General features: G+C 53.4%; 1 protein-coding gene across 7 annotated transcripts in view; it reads right to left on the reverse strand.

The window, feature by feature from the left end:
* The window catches only part of Rph3al (rabphilin 3A-like (without C2 domains)), a 151,531-nt gene that overhangs the window by 74,990 nt on the left and 63,137 nt on the right, over positions 1 to 13,404 (reverse strand). For 6 of the 7 annotated variants that reach the window (XM_005402634.2, XM_005402633.2, XM_013503517.1 and 3 more), the window contains exons 2-4: positions 11,859 to 11,970; positions 9,709 to 9,852; positions 6,976 to 7,105 (exon numbers count right to left, since the gene is read on the reverse strand). In XM_005402634.2, the coding sequence (XP_005402691.1) occupies positions 6,976 to 7,105; positions 9,709 to 9,852; positions 11,859 to 11,935 (351 nt within the window). In that variant the 5' untranslated portion in view covers positions 11,936 to 11,970. The remainder of the gene's footprint in view (positions 1 to 6,975; positions 7,106 to 9,708; positions 9,853 to 11,858; positions 11,971 to 13,404) is intronic. The other variant, XM_013503520.1, reaches the window with a different exon arrangement.

The following is a 13,404-nucleotide window of genomic DNA, read 5'->3' on the forward strand; positions in this document are numbered from 1 at the left end:
CAGCAGTGAGGGTGGTCCTTGAGCCACCCTCCTTTGTCCTGATGACCCTGAGCTAAGGGTGAGTGGCACGCGGGCGTGAACGGGACGGGTTCTGAACTGCAGTGAGTGGCAGTTCTTTCTTTCTTTGTGGGGAAGAAAAGCCACACTGCAGGCACCAAAACAGCAAGAAAAAAGGGAGCCTTAATGGAGATGTTCTGCTCGTCAGATGCCAAGCAAGGCGGATGTTCCAAGATGTCGCGTGGTGTCTGGTCCAATCCCCTGATCCGGGCAACAAGAGCCAAGTCAATTCCTGCCAAACAGCCTTGGCGACGTGAGAGCTGCCAGAGCGGCCCCCTCAGGACAGATGAATTAAGTGACTTTTTCCACGAATTTAGGAAACATCAGTAGTTGAATGAAAAAAAATCTATCTTCATAATGAAGCACAAACACACGTCTTCTACACTGAATTAGGTCGAGGAGGAGAAAGGACACAGTGAGGCCAATATGGAGACAGCACAGATGAAATGGCTGTTGCTTAAGGAGGCTGATGCTTCTACGGTTCCACCAGAGGGACAGAGGCACTAACGTGATCTGGAAAGGGGGCGGGGGAAGGGAGCCGCGAGCGACATTCACGGCTCTCCCATTTGGGAGGGAGGGAGGCCCTGCGAAAATCGGACACCTCCTAACCCTTGTGCACTGCTGGCCGGAATGTAAAATGCTACGGCCACAATGGAAACAGTGTGGCAGCGCCGGGCTGGGGATTTAGCTCAGCGGCAAAAGCGCCTGCCTGGCAAGCGCAAGGTCGTGAGTTCGGTTCCCGGTACCGGAGAAAAACCAAAAACAAACAAACAAACAGTGTGGCAGCGCCTCAAACAATTAAACACAGAATTACCATAAGATCCAACAATTCCACTGCTGGGTATATACAGCAGGATCTCGAAGAGATACGTACACATTATTCACAGCAACTGAAAGGCAGAAGCAAGCCAAGCACCCATCCCAGAAGAGTGGATACGTGAAATGTGGATATACATACAGTGGGATACTGTTCATCCTTCAAAGGGGAGGAAATTCTGACACAGGTTTTATGGATGAACCTAGATGACATTATGCCAAGGAAATCTAGTTAAAAGGCAGCTCCAGTGCAAGAGGAGTGCAAAAAGGCTACTGGGGCCCAAGAATCTGCCTTTTCAACAGCATGGAAGAGACAGACATATGGCCCGCACTTAGAGTAGCAAGGACCCTATCAGCATTCGAACTGTCTACACCTGCCCTGATGTCTACGCCTTCAGAAGGAGCTCTCTGGAAAATGGGTGACCCAAGACTCCCAAAGCTTCACAGGACAGAAGCAAAGCCCTTTCTGGAGGCCAGGAGAGCCTTCAGAAGTGCAGCCGTTGGCAGATCACAAAGCATCTCTAAGGCTGAGGGCTGAGTGCTGGGAGTAAACAGTGGTGGAGGGGCTGGTCTAGGGCTCTGCATCCTCGGACTGCCCAGGCCGATGGGCAGGCAGGAAGGCAGCAAGGCAATTCCATCTATTCCTGCCTTGCTCAGCAGCCCCAAGCCCTCAGCACTGAGCAGCGAGGGAGAGAATGGCACAGCCTCCAACCAGCCCAGGGCTACTGCCAGCTCCCTCGCTGAGGGTCTGGGCTGGCCCTCAGCAGGATGTACCTCTTCCCAGAGCTGATGGCAGGAGGGACCTGGCCCGGCCCAGCCCCTTCCCTGCAGCACCCCCCATGCGGGGCTGGGGCCCTGCCTGTCCCTACAGTGCTGGACCTCCCCTAAGGCCTCTCCTCTTTCGCCAGGGCATTTCACAGGCAGGCTCCTTTGTGCCCACACCATGGGATCCATTTCCGTGGGACAAGAAAAAAAAATCCGACTGCTTCCCTGGAATGGGGACAATGCTGTCCTAGGCTCAGGAGGGTCCTTGTGCAGCCCCACTCGCCCTGCCGCTGGCCAATGGCTGGTGAGGCTGAACTCTCAATTAGACTGAAGCCTGGCTGACTCAGATCCTCGGCAATCAGGAGCACCAGGCCTCTCCAATTAAGCAGCCAGCCCCTCTTCCTTCCCACCACAGCCCTGGGATAATGAGGGCAGGCAGCCTGGTCGTGCAGTCCCAATTACAGAGGGGACGCAGCTCCAACTGAGGACGGTACTGCCTTCCACCCGCGCACGTGCTCATTAGCTTGTGGCTGCTAAATGCTGCCAGAGCTCTTCCTGGGGACACACAGGCGTCCCCAGGAGCACCTGAGGATCTGTCCTCCCTCAGCAGGCCTGGATTGGGACACTTCCATGTCAGGGACCTCCTCCACATCCCTTCTCTACAGCTTGCTCACCCTCTCCCCAGACTGCAGCTCACTGCAAAAGGTGAGGAGGGGGAATGCAGAAACGGCTTCCCACAAACAGGCAAGCCCAGAGGGGCAGACTCCTGATGCCCTACACCCTGTCAGAGCTCTCCTCGTCCCCCAAGGCTACCTGTTTAGCCCCAACCCTGACTGTAACTCATTAGCCATAATCAACTAACTCCTCCTTCCTGGAGGACAAGGATCCAGGTCTCCTTGAACCAGGTCCCCAGTGCCAGGCGCCACTAGGTGTATAAGCCTTTGCGGGATGAGTCAATGATGATGCCATTCCTCTTCTCGCAGACACCAGGAGCCTCCGTAAGGGCTAAAGCTTTGCAGGGTCCACGCCTGGGATGCCTTAATTCTCCAGCAATCAGGTCCTAAGTGACCATCACCTGGGTGTCTACGACTTTGTGATCAACTCCTGGGTCCCTAAGACCTTACAGACCTGTTGATTCTCTGCACAAAGACAGCTTGTCCCCCAGACAGCCGTTTCTCTCACAAGCTCCATAAACCTTAGTTCCCAAAGCTCTCAGCTCTGCCCCATCTCTTCCGGTCCTGAATCTCAACCCTGGGAGGGTTGGAGCCACTGGAGCATGCACTATCCCTTCTCCAAGCACCATGTTTTGAAGTCAGTTTGCCACCACATCCTTCAGCAGAGCCTCCCTGCCCTCCAGCTGTCCACCCTACTTCCAGCTGTGCCTCAGCGGTGGCAGGGCAGTGTCCCGCCCTCCCTGGGGGCCTTTGCTCTCTCTCGGCCTTCAGGGCCCAACCCTTCCTGGCAGCTCTCAGTCGTGGGAACGCTGGTTCCAGCAGCTGCAGACATCACTCTAACCATCAAGACTCGAGGAAGTGAGCATTCTGGTTACCTCCCCTGTAGGGCTTCTCTCACCCAGGAGTCATCCAATAGGCACAATTAGCCCTCAAGGGGTCTTAGCACATGAGCCTTTGGTCCCCAAACGGCGGAACTTTCTTGCCAGTCCAGCACATCTAACACCAGAGAGCTACAAAGGTGTCCAGAGGCTTTCACATAAATGTTGGAAAATAGGGGCCCCATTCTGGCAGCTCCAATTTTCAGTTCAAGAAACCATGAGTTCTAGTAAGAACATGGGGTACTATGGACTGAATTGCTTCCCCTTAAAACTCTCATGCTGAAGCCCCAACCCTAATGTGACCATATTTGAAGAGAGCATCCTCAGGAAGTCGCTGTATGGTTGAGTGGGGCCACAAGGGTGGGGCTGTAATCTGACAGGATTAGGGTCTTTATATGAAAAGGAGGAGAGAAAAGAGCTTGCTCTCTTTGCTGTGAGACGTTACATGGAGGAGGCTTCTGCCGGCCCAGAAGACAAATGCCTGCTGTCTAAGGCACCCACTGAGTGGTCTCTGACAATGGCAGCTGGTGAACCCAGGGAGTGTCGCCCATTCTCTCCTGAGATCCGTGGGAGACCAGGTCCACGCTTTGCAGCCAAGTGTGCAACGTGAGCAGGCTTGGGGTGGGCCGGACACAACAACGACAATCACGGAGTCCTGCACTAAGTGCTTGCAGTGGATTGGATACGGCTCACAGACCCCCGTGCTACTTCACCTACTCCTTTCACCTGCCCGACTACGACAGACGTGTTGTAACCCTGTTTTACAGGTGAAGAAATAGCGGCCCAAAGAGGTAAAGCGACTCGTACAAAGTCACGCCATGGTGGTTAAGCTAGGACCTCCAGACATCCGCATCTCTGGACCCTGCCGTTTGGGAAAGGGGAGTCACCCTCCCAGGGCCCTGGAAGAACTTGGAGTCAGTTCCCGAAGTGCAGGAGGAGGCCCTTCAACCTAGTCAGGTGCCCCATGCGCCGCACAGTGTGGGAATGGTACTTACTGGGCAGCCTGGGAGGACCTGCTGCCCCCAGGGCACAGGTGGACCAAGTGGCCTTCTGCTCTGGCCCCTTGCAGTCTAGGACCTTGTCCTTCACAGGACCCCCAATCAGCCACTCTAATTCTTCCCCATCTGCTTCAAAGGTGCCAGAGAGACCAACATGGTTTCGGCATAAGACCTCTATGGTACTGTTTCCAAGCCTGTCATCTCCCACTGGAAGCCATCACCACTGAACTTGCCTCCTGCTTTCCGTGTCCCCTGTAATCTACTCAACATACAGCCATGGGGGCTATTCCTTAAACACACGCCAGATCACCTCACACCCTTGCTTCCGTACCCCACCGGCATCTCCCTTTACACTTACATGAAAACCCCAGAGCCAGGCCTTGACTTATAAAAATTTTGTGGTGTCGGCAATGCCCACCTCTGGCTCCTACTACCCCCCATGTCTCCTGAAGTTAGTTCCTTGAACAGGCCTAGTTGGTCCCGCCTCAGGGGCTTCCTGTTTGCTGTTCCCTCTGCCTGGAACACTTTTCCACTCAGATTTTTGCCAAGGTTGAGTTTTGCTTAGGTTCAGGTCTGAGCTCAAAAAAGCCCTAAGTACACACTCAAATGCTATCACGTCACTCTGTCTTAATTCAGTACACAGCACTCAGTCTACTTGACATTATTTTATGTTTATTCATTCATTTTTTGTTGTCTCTCTTCTCCCATTACTGGAAAATTATCTTGATGAGAAAAGGGATTTCGTGTATATCAGTCCAACTGTGGCCAGTACCTAGAATGGGGCCTGCACACGGAGGGCCCTCTCCTAGCTGAAAAAATGAATAAACATGAGTGAATGACACAATCTTCTCAAAGACAGATTAGGCTCTCCTATATCCTCTAAATGCCCTTCATCTGTCAGAGCCCCATTTAGTACCTCTCCCCTCAGCTCTGGCCTGGAATGAGTGACCCCCAAGCTCAAAGGGCTCCTCCACCTCCCCAGCCAAGCCAGGACCCAGTGCTCAGCCTTCTGCAGAGTAGAAACCCCTTTGGAGGGGGATGTCCTCCAGCAGCCGGGGGCCCTGGGGCCCCCAGCAGGCATTGGGAGGGTGCAGTCTGGAAGAACAATTCCCCAAAGCCCACACAGCTGAGGTTCTCCCTAGCATTCAGCCCTGTTGCCTAGGAAATGTCTCTTCTAGGAACAGCTGGATTAACTCTTTGGTAGCTGGGGTGGCGGCAGTCTCTGTGCTAAAGGCCGGGAACATTTCCAGAGCAGAAGATAAAGCTCAGCTCTTTTCATGGTCCCACAAACCTGTAATATTTGAAGCAGCTGAGGGGTTGAAGGACAGGAGGCAGTAGGCTGCTGGGGCCAGCTCTCCCAGGTAAACATAAGCCAACTGCCCAAATCCCGGGAGTGAGACATTCCTGGGTCCTAAGCCCACAGCTACACTGGCTTCTAATCCAGGTCCTATAGAGGAGCCAGACATCCCAACACCCAGGCCCCTCTGCTGTGCTTGGACCAACTAATCCACACTCCTCAGCCAGTTCACCACATTCACGTGACAGAGCTGGGGGAAATGACCACAGCCCAAATCCTGGCTGTCCTACTTATTAAGTGGGTATGTTAACCCCCTTCTCATCTGGCTTCGAATGCTACAAAAAGGCCCTTGTCGAGGCAGCCAATGGCCTGGATGGTCCAAGTTCTCATTTACTTTCCATGTGCAACGGTCCACTCAACCTGTGTCACCCCGCCCCACCCCGTCCTGTGTCCCCTATTACTCCTTCCCAGGACGTGTTTATCTGAGCATACTGGTTTTCAGTTTCTTCACCCAATGTCATCTCAAGAAGGAAGGTTTTTTTTCCCTCTTGTTCATTACGTATAACAACTCCGGGCTTAAAATGGTGACTGACACATGGAAGTGACTGGAAGGTGGATTCCAGTAAAACCAGGGTGAAAACAAAAAAGGAAGATACGGTATTTTGGAAATGCCTGTATGGCCTAACTGAGGAAGGCAGCAAAGGGAAGTCCCATGATAATTTCTGTGCGGCAACTGGCCGAGACGAGAGCAAGAATAAAAATGGAGCAGGGCTTCTTCTAGGAAAAATCAAGAGGGCTCCATGTGACAGACAGTGAAATTGAGATACTCAATAAGCTTGACAACTGGGAGGGATGTTATGCTTTGGGCAACAAGACAAAGCAAAGCAATTAGAAGCTCCAGGAAAGACTAAAAGTAATACTTTAAAAGGTCTTTAACTCAATATTAAGTAATTGAACATATGGCACAATTTATCGTAAGTAAAGGAAAATATGTCATCTTGCTGCAAAGATCATTCTTTGAGCGACTAGGGATCAAGGGAACAGACCAACAGAATAGGAAGTGGAATCCCAGCGTACAGCTTGGCGCTGTGCTCACCTCAGGACAACTAACTTATTGAGGGCCTACGTGCCTGGTAAACGTTCTCCTTCCCCCTACTGGACAGACGAGGAGGATGAGGCCTGAAGTGGTAGACAAGTTTTCTGAAGTCACATGGCTAAATGGAAGAGGTGGTTCCCACCCAGACTCTGACCCAGAAGTCCACTCCCTAGAACTGGCCTAAGAAGCCAGGCCATCTCCTTCAGACCTTGGTTCTGAGCATCCCAAGTACACGCATGCATGGGCACACACACACATGTGCACACACATTCCTAGGACACACACACACATGCAGACACACACACACTCCTAGGAGACAGGACGCAGACCCACAGAGCAGCAGAGCTGGTCTAGGCCAGGTCTCCAGAACGGCAGGGCCGGAGCAGGGTCTTACCTTCCTGCAGTCTCTGCAGAACACTGACGAGCTGCCCAGGAAGCCCAGCACCTCCCCACACAGCAGACACTGGGAGAGGCCGTTCCCCATCACGTTTCGCCTCATGGTCTCCAGCCGCTCCACCAGCCGCCTGCAGCACGTGACACCGAGTCAGAGGGCATGTGCTTCCTGTCCCCAACCCAACCACTGCCTGGGCCACCACAGAGTCCCAAGACTATGCCACCTGTGCTGTTCGCTTAACTAGAGTACTGAGCCATGCCCCAGCCTCTCCCCTGGCTAAATGCTAACCATTTATTCACTCGTCAACTATTACCTAGGGTGCGCCAAACACCGTGAATACTGTAGCAAACAAGCCAGGGACAGACACAGCCCTTATTCTCACAGAACGTATGCTCAATATGGAAGAAATCCATAAATAAGTGAACAAGCAAGCTGGCTTCTGACAGGGAGCTGTGTCTGAAATGCAGATAGTGGGGGATGGGGAGGAAGCCAGGGGCAAGAGGCACCTTAGCTGGTGACAAGGGAAGGCACTCTGAAAACACGAGGACAGAGGGGAAGGTTGGCAAGAACCTAACCATGTGATACAAAGGCTGGGGAGCCTCCAGGTGGGGGGAACAGCAGGCACCAAGGTTCGGGCCGAGAAGCAGCCACTAGAAAGGAGGCCACTGAGGCTCCTGCCCAGGGAGCCAAGGGAGGCAGGGATTTAAAAAAAAAAAGCCCAGTGAGAGAGACAGGAGGAGCAAGCAAGGGTACACTGCACGGGCTCCACAGGTCACAAAATGGAGTTTGGGTTTTTTTTTTTTTTCCTCTAAGCTCCACCTGAAGCCACTGAAGAGTTCTCTGGAGGGAGTGATTCGGCCTGAGGGACATCTTTAAAAGCTCACTCTGGCTTCTGTGGAAAGCTGGGAGACAGGGCAGGGCAGAGGGAAGGAGGCCAGTAGGAGCTGTGGCCAGCTGGGAGGGAGGAGCAGACTGCACCGGCGGCTGGTTGGGGCAGGTGAGAGGTCCAGGATGATGAAAGGCTTTGGGTATGAGCACCTGGGCAGGCAAGAAAATAGCAGCTCCTCCTCGAAACCCTTAGAGACTGAGCGCCCAGGGACCCCACTCAGCCTGGGCAAGTTCCTCCTCAGGTCCTGCAGCCCCTCCTCACACTGCCATCCCTGCCACGTGAACAACGGCCACGGAAGTGTTCTGGTGTGTCGGCCACTGTATTTCCGGGATCCAGCAGACACGCAGTGAAAACTCTTGGATGTACGTTCATATTATCTCCTCCAACTGTCACATGCCCCAGTGAGAAGGATGCTACATGTCCCATTTTAAAGATGAGAAAACTGAGGCTCAGAGACATGGAGGTCACTTGCTGGGGCCACAAAGTTCCCAAAGAGGTGAAGCCTGGATCCATCTCCAGGCCTGTCTGGCCCAGCACTAACCCCTGCATGGCCCCCACTTTCCCCTAGGCTGACTCTGCACTCTGTGGGACTATAGGATGGCAGACTGGCAGGTGAGGCTGCCTCTACCCACGTGCCCTCCAGCAAGCACTTCTGGTTTCTACTGGGTCACAGCCCCAGCCCCGGCAGGATCCATGTGTTGTTGGGGACCCTCAGTCAGTCTACCTCATATCTCCATGCTTCTTATGAACACAAGATGCACCTCCTCCCTCCGAGCAATTAACCTGCACCACTGCCTTCCGGGTCACTCCATTCCCCAGCCCTCCCAGCTCCCACAGTAGGGCCAGAAAACAGAACTCCCTACGGCAGCTCCAGGAAGGCAAAAGGGTCAAGGGCTAAGAGGGTCCATGAGTGCTTCGAGAGCACAGAGGAGCCCACCATGAAGCACTCCCACCCATCCACTCCCTGTTCCCCCTCCTGGAGCCGCGAGGAGCTCGGGTCAGTCAACCACATTTGCGTCACGTGAGGGCCTGGCAGGGTTGTGTGGCTGAGATCTATGAGGTGGTGGGGCCCACACAGGGTAGAGGACACACAAGAAAACTCCAGCAAGCCTAATATAAGCCCTTCCAGACTAAAATGATAACAACTCATCTATATTATTAAGGCGCACACAGCAGACTTAGAACAGCAGTGGTCTCAATAGTGGTACCTTTACCTTCCAAACTGGGTTTCCACAATGCCTGACTTTAAAAATGATCATATAATCAATAGAAAAAGAACAAGATGAGAATGAACTAAATCTCTGCCCAAGGCAGTGCAGTAAGACTGTGATTTCCTACTTGTACCTTTCTGTATTTCTCAGATGTTCTAGGAAATAGGAATTGCTTTTGTAATGAAACAAACAAAAAGACACAACAAAAATGTTGGACAACTGAGTTGCGGCCATATCTAGATGTGAGAGACAGGAAAGGAATCTCAAACACTCTGAGGACACCTTCCGTTGGGGCCTTGGGGGACTGGCGGTTCACTGGTCAGCAGCCATGTGACTCTGTCCCTTGCCTGAAGAACAGCTGGTGGGCAGCTGGGTAAGCCCAACAGCCTCTAAGGAGGTTTACCGATCTCAGTCCTGCCTAGGAGCTTGGGGCGCACACATCCATCCCTAGCCCTAGCTTACAGAAAGGTCTGGACACTTGCCTGCACCCCAGGGTGTCTTCCAGAGCAGCTGGGGCCCCCCTGACTCGTGCTCAGTGGTGACACAGAGCACCAGGACTCAGCGCACCAGCTTTCCCACGGTGCCCCGATCCCCCCACCAGCCTGGCTGCTGCCCAGTCCGGCCAGCCCTTACCCGATCCTCTGCTGCTCCAGGGTGTCCAGCTGCTCGGCCCTCTGAATGACCTGCAGGATGGCCTCCACCTCGGCTGGGCTCAGGCGCTGGCTCCTTCTCTGCTTCTCGGTCTGGTAGGTGTGCACAGACCAGCCTGTCTGCAGCCTCGGGAGAGAAGGACGTGGTGGTGGAGAGGCTGCCCCGGGTGAACCTGGTGCCATCACAGCGTCCATAAAGCCCCTGGGGAGGGTCTGGGGACAGCCCAGGTACCACAGGTTCAGAGCTCATGATGAAGCTCCTGGAAGGCCTAGGTGTGTGCCCACCACCGGGCCTCAGCATCACTGAGACTCCACACGAGGCGCACTGACTCCCCTCAGAATGGGCGTCTCTAGAGGGCCAGGCCCTGCACCACCTACCCCAGCCACCCCTCTCTCCTTCCTGTCATACCATTCACCCCTCATTATCTGCACTCAAGCCACACTGGCCTCCTGTCAGGGCCTCTGCATGCCCGCCTATGCCAGAACACTTCCGGGCCTTTGCATATGCTGTAGAACTTCCCCATATTTCCAGCAAACATTTATTCCTTCTCCAAGTCTCAACCTAAGCACCACACTTGCAGAAACAAGTCTCCCGATCCCCAGACTAAGTTGGCACCCACCACATATCCCCACTGCCAATTACCACTGTCGAGGCAGCTACACACGGGGACGCATTTGTATAATGCTCACCTCTCCCCAGCTCTGCTTGAAGACAAGAGATTGTGTTGGTTTTGTTCACTGCTGGACCACCAGTGCCTGGCACACAGGAGGGGCTTAGAACATGTTGGGTGGTGGCCGAGGACCCTTCTCTGCTGGAGCAAAGAGGAGCTCCCCAAGCTTCCTGGAGGGTCCCGTGGGCACAGCTCCTAGCCCAGCAGCCCTGGCATTTGTACAACCGCCCTTCACGGAGACTGCCAGGCCTTCCAGACAGCACACCCCAGAGAAGAGACAAGCGCATTCACTCTTCTGGAAGTGCTACGGCAGCTTTTGGTTACCACTGAGAGCAGAGGTCAGGGAGAAGGAAGGGATGCTGGAGGGGACAACAGGGCCACACAGGCCCTTATACAGAGTGCATGCAGCTGAGCTCTCCCCAGCAACATGTCCTCTGCCAGGAGGACACATCAGCCACTTGGCATCAGAAGAGAGGAAGGAACTGACCTCAGCCCTGGTCACTCTCCCTGCAGGGGTCAGGTAGGGGAAGCTGAAGGGAGCTGAGCCATCGGGCAGAGGGGACAAATTAGTTGTGAGGCAAAGATTCCTGCCAATCATGCATGACGCCACTCATCTTGGGCGTTTCAGATTAATTTTACTGTCCCTCTTTGATGTTCCGGCTCTGTCCCCCTGCAGGCTCATAACATCTAATTGCAAATTTCTTAAACTTGGCCCCAGTTGGGAAATGCTGGCTCCCTTAATTGGCACAGTTTGACAGATGCTGGGGGCACTCTTGGACCCATCAGACACCAGGGACTCTGCCCCTCAAAGGGCTGAGGAGGGAGTGGAAGGCAGGAGCCACATCTGAGAGTGCCCTACCCCTCCCAACACAGGGGACAGGACCGTGCAGGGGAGGGTCAGGTCTAACTGGAGCTGCAGGGTCACCAGCTGAGGGTTAACAGGAAAACTGGGGCAGACCTTAGCTGAGGTAGGCAAGGAGAGAGACAATGTCAAGAGCATGGGAGGGACCTGGGGAACAGGCTGGCTGTGGTCTCGGCCGAGGAGCCCTTCCTGGAGCAAGCCTGTGCTTTCTGGTCACGTCGGGCACTGAGCTCTGCAGCGGGCACCCAGAGATCAAAAGCTGCCTGCCTAAGGGGCTTCTGAACCTTACGGCTCAGCGACTAGAGAGGGGGAGATGAGCTGGCCTGGTTCCTTGGGGCCCACTGTGATAAAGCGCACCACGGGAGTTGGGGGGCCCACATGTGTGTCCCAACCCTGTCACACACTAGTTAAGTGACGTGGGCAAAGAGCTATACCCCACTTTCCTCACCTGAGCAGTAAGGGTGCACACCACATGGGTAGACGAGTTACGTCCCTAGCTCAAGGCTCAGAGTGTGGCATGCGTTCAACAGGCTCTTTCCTCCAAACTCCTCTTCTACCTCCTAGGAAGGAACCTTGCCTGGGGGCCCTGGAGGTACTCACTTGGCTCGCAGGGCAAGCTGCCGATCATTGGGGCAGACCCACTGGTCATTCCCGCTGCCAAAGATGGTGTCTGCCATGGCTCAGTGCATCCAGCCCAGGGCAGGGGTCACATCTGAGATGAGAAGAGGGAAAAGGAAAGAGAATGTCACTGACTGGGGTGCAAATGCCAGACAGGGTCCCTCTGCACCCAGGCACCAGACACTTGGCACTTCCAACCTATCCCCATACACTGGCCCCTGCCAACGCCTGGCTCTCACTCCTCCAGCAAAACACAGCTCCCTCAAAGCTCCTTTTCCAAAGGCCCCGAATTCTGGGAGGGGTAAGGACGTGGACTGTGTGGCCCAACAATTAAAATGGACATAACTAGCAGGACATCAAAGGGTGAGAATCAGGAGAGAGAGAAGAGGCACAGCCTCAGCAACTGTCAGCTGGCTGGCCCTGGAGCACACTGGATCCCTGGTCATCTCCAGATCAGCCCCTGCATCACTGAGTGAGCCCTAGCTCACTCAGGAGAGGCCCTGGTGGGGACCAGACAGCAAGACCAAACCCCAACCTGCCTCCAAACAGAGGGAACCCAGAATGGGGGCCCCAGGCATCCATGCTCTCACCCTACGAGGAGCACATCAAAGGCCACTGTGCTTTCTAAGCAGGGAGGGGGGCAGGGAGGGGTGGCAGCAGCCAGCATCTCCACTGGCCACAACTCCAAGGGGCACTGTCCACACGGACTGCCCGGGGTATCTCACAGGGAGGGACCCTGCTTTAGAACTACGTGATGGCCTAATGTGAGCAGAGGCTAGCTTAGCTGGCTTTCTCTTGGTCACCAAAGACAGGATGAAACCCTCTGATCATCTGTCATAAGGACGCTGCTCACACATTCTGAAGGGAGGGAGGGAGTGTGTGTATATGTGCGCACGCACATGTGCAAACACACATGCATGCTGTAGGGACAGAAAAGAGGAAAATCACATGAGTTTGGCCCAGGGTGAGCAGGATGAGGAGTGACTGCTAATGGGTTTTAGGATAACAAAAATATTCTGGAGTTAAGTGGGAGTGATGGTTGCACAATTTCATGAATACATTAAAACCACTGAATTTTATGGTATGTGGCTTACAACTCATTAGATCCTATGTGTATATTATTTTATTCTTTATGTTTTTCAGTGCTGGAGATCAAACCCAGGTTTTTATGCTCATTAGGCAAATGCTCTAACACGGAGTTATGTCCCCAGCCCAACTATACAAAAATAGTTTTTAACATTGGAGACTGAACCCAGGACCTTTGAATTGAGCTGCATCTCAGCTCTATTTATTTACAAGACAGGGTCTTGCTAACCCACTAAGTTACCTGGGCTCAAACTTGCTATCCTCCTGGTGCAGCTTCCAGAGTCTTATGATTACAAGCATGTGACACCATGTCTGGTTTATAAAAAAAAATTAGGAGCCCAAAACTATTATGTTTTGAAATTGTTACTACATTAAAAATTAAAAGTGGGAAATTTTAAAAAATGTTAATTCATTAAATATAATAAAACCATAGGTATTCAGG

The sequence above is a fragment of the Chinchilla lanigera genome, unplaced genomic scaffold (genome assembly GCF_000276665.1).
Source record: "Chinchilla lanigera isolate Chin_1 unplaced genomic scaffold, ChiLan1.0 scaffold00080, whole genome shotgun sequence".
NCBI classification, from domain to species: Eukaryota; Metazoa; Chordata; class Mammalia; order Rodentia; family Chinchillidae; genus Chinchilla; species Chinchilla lanigera.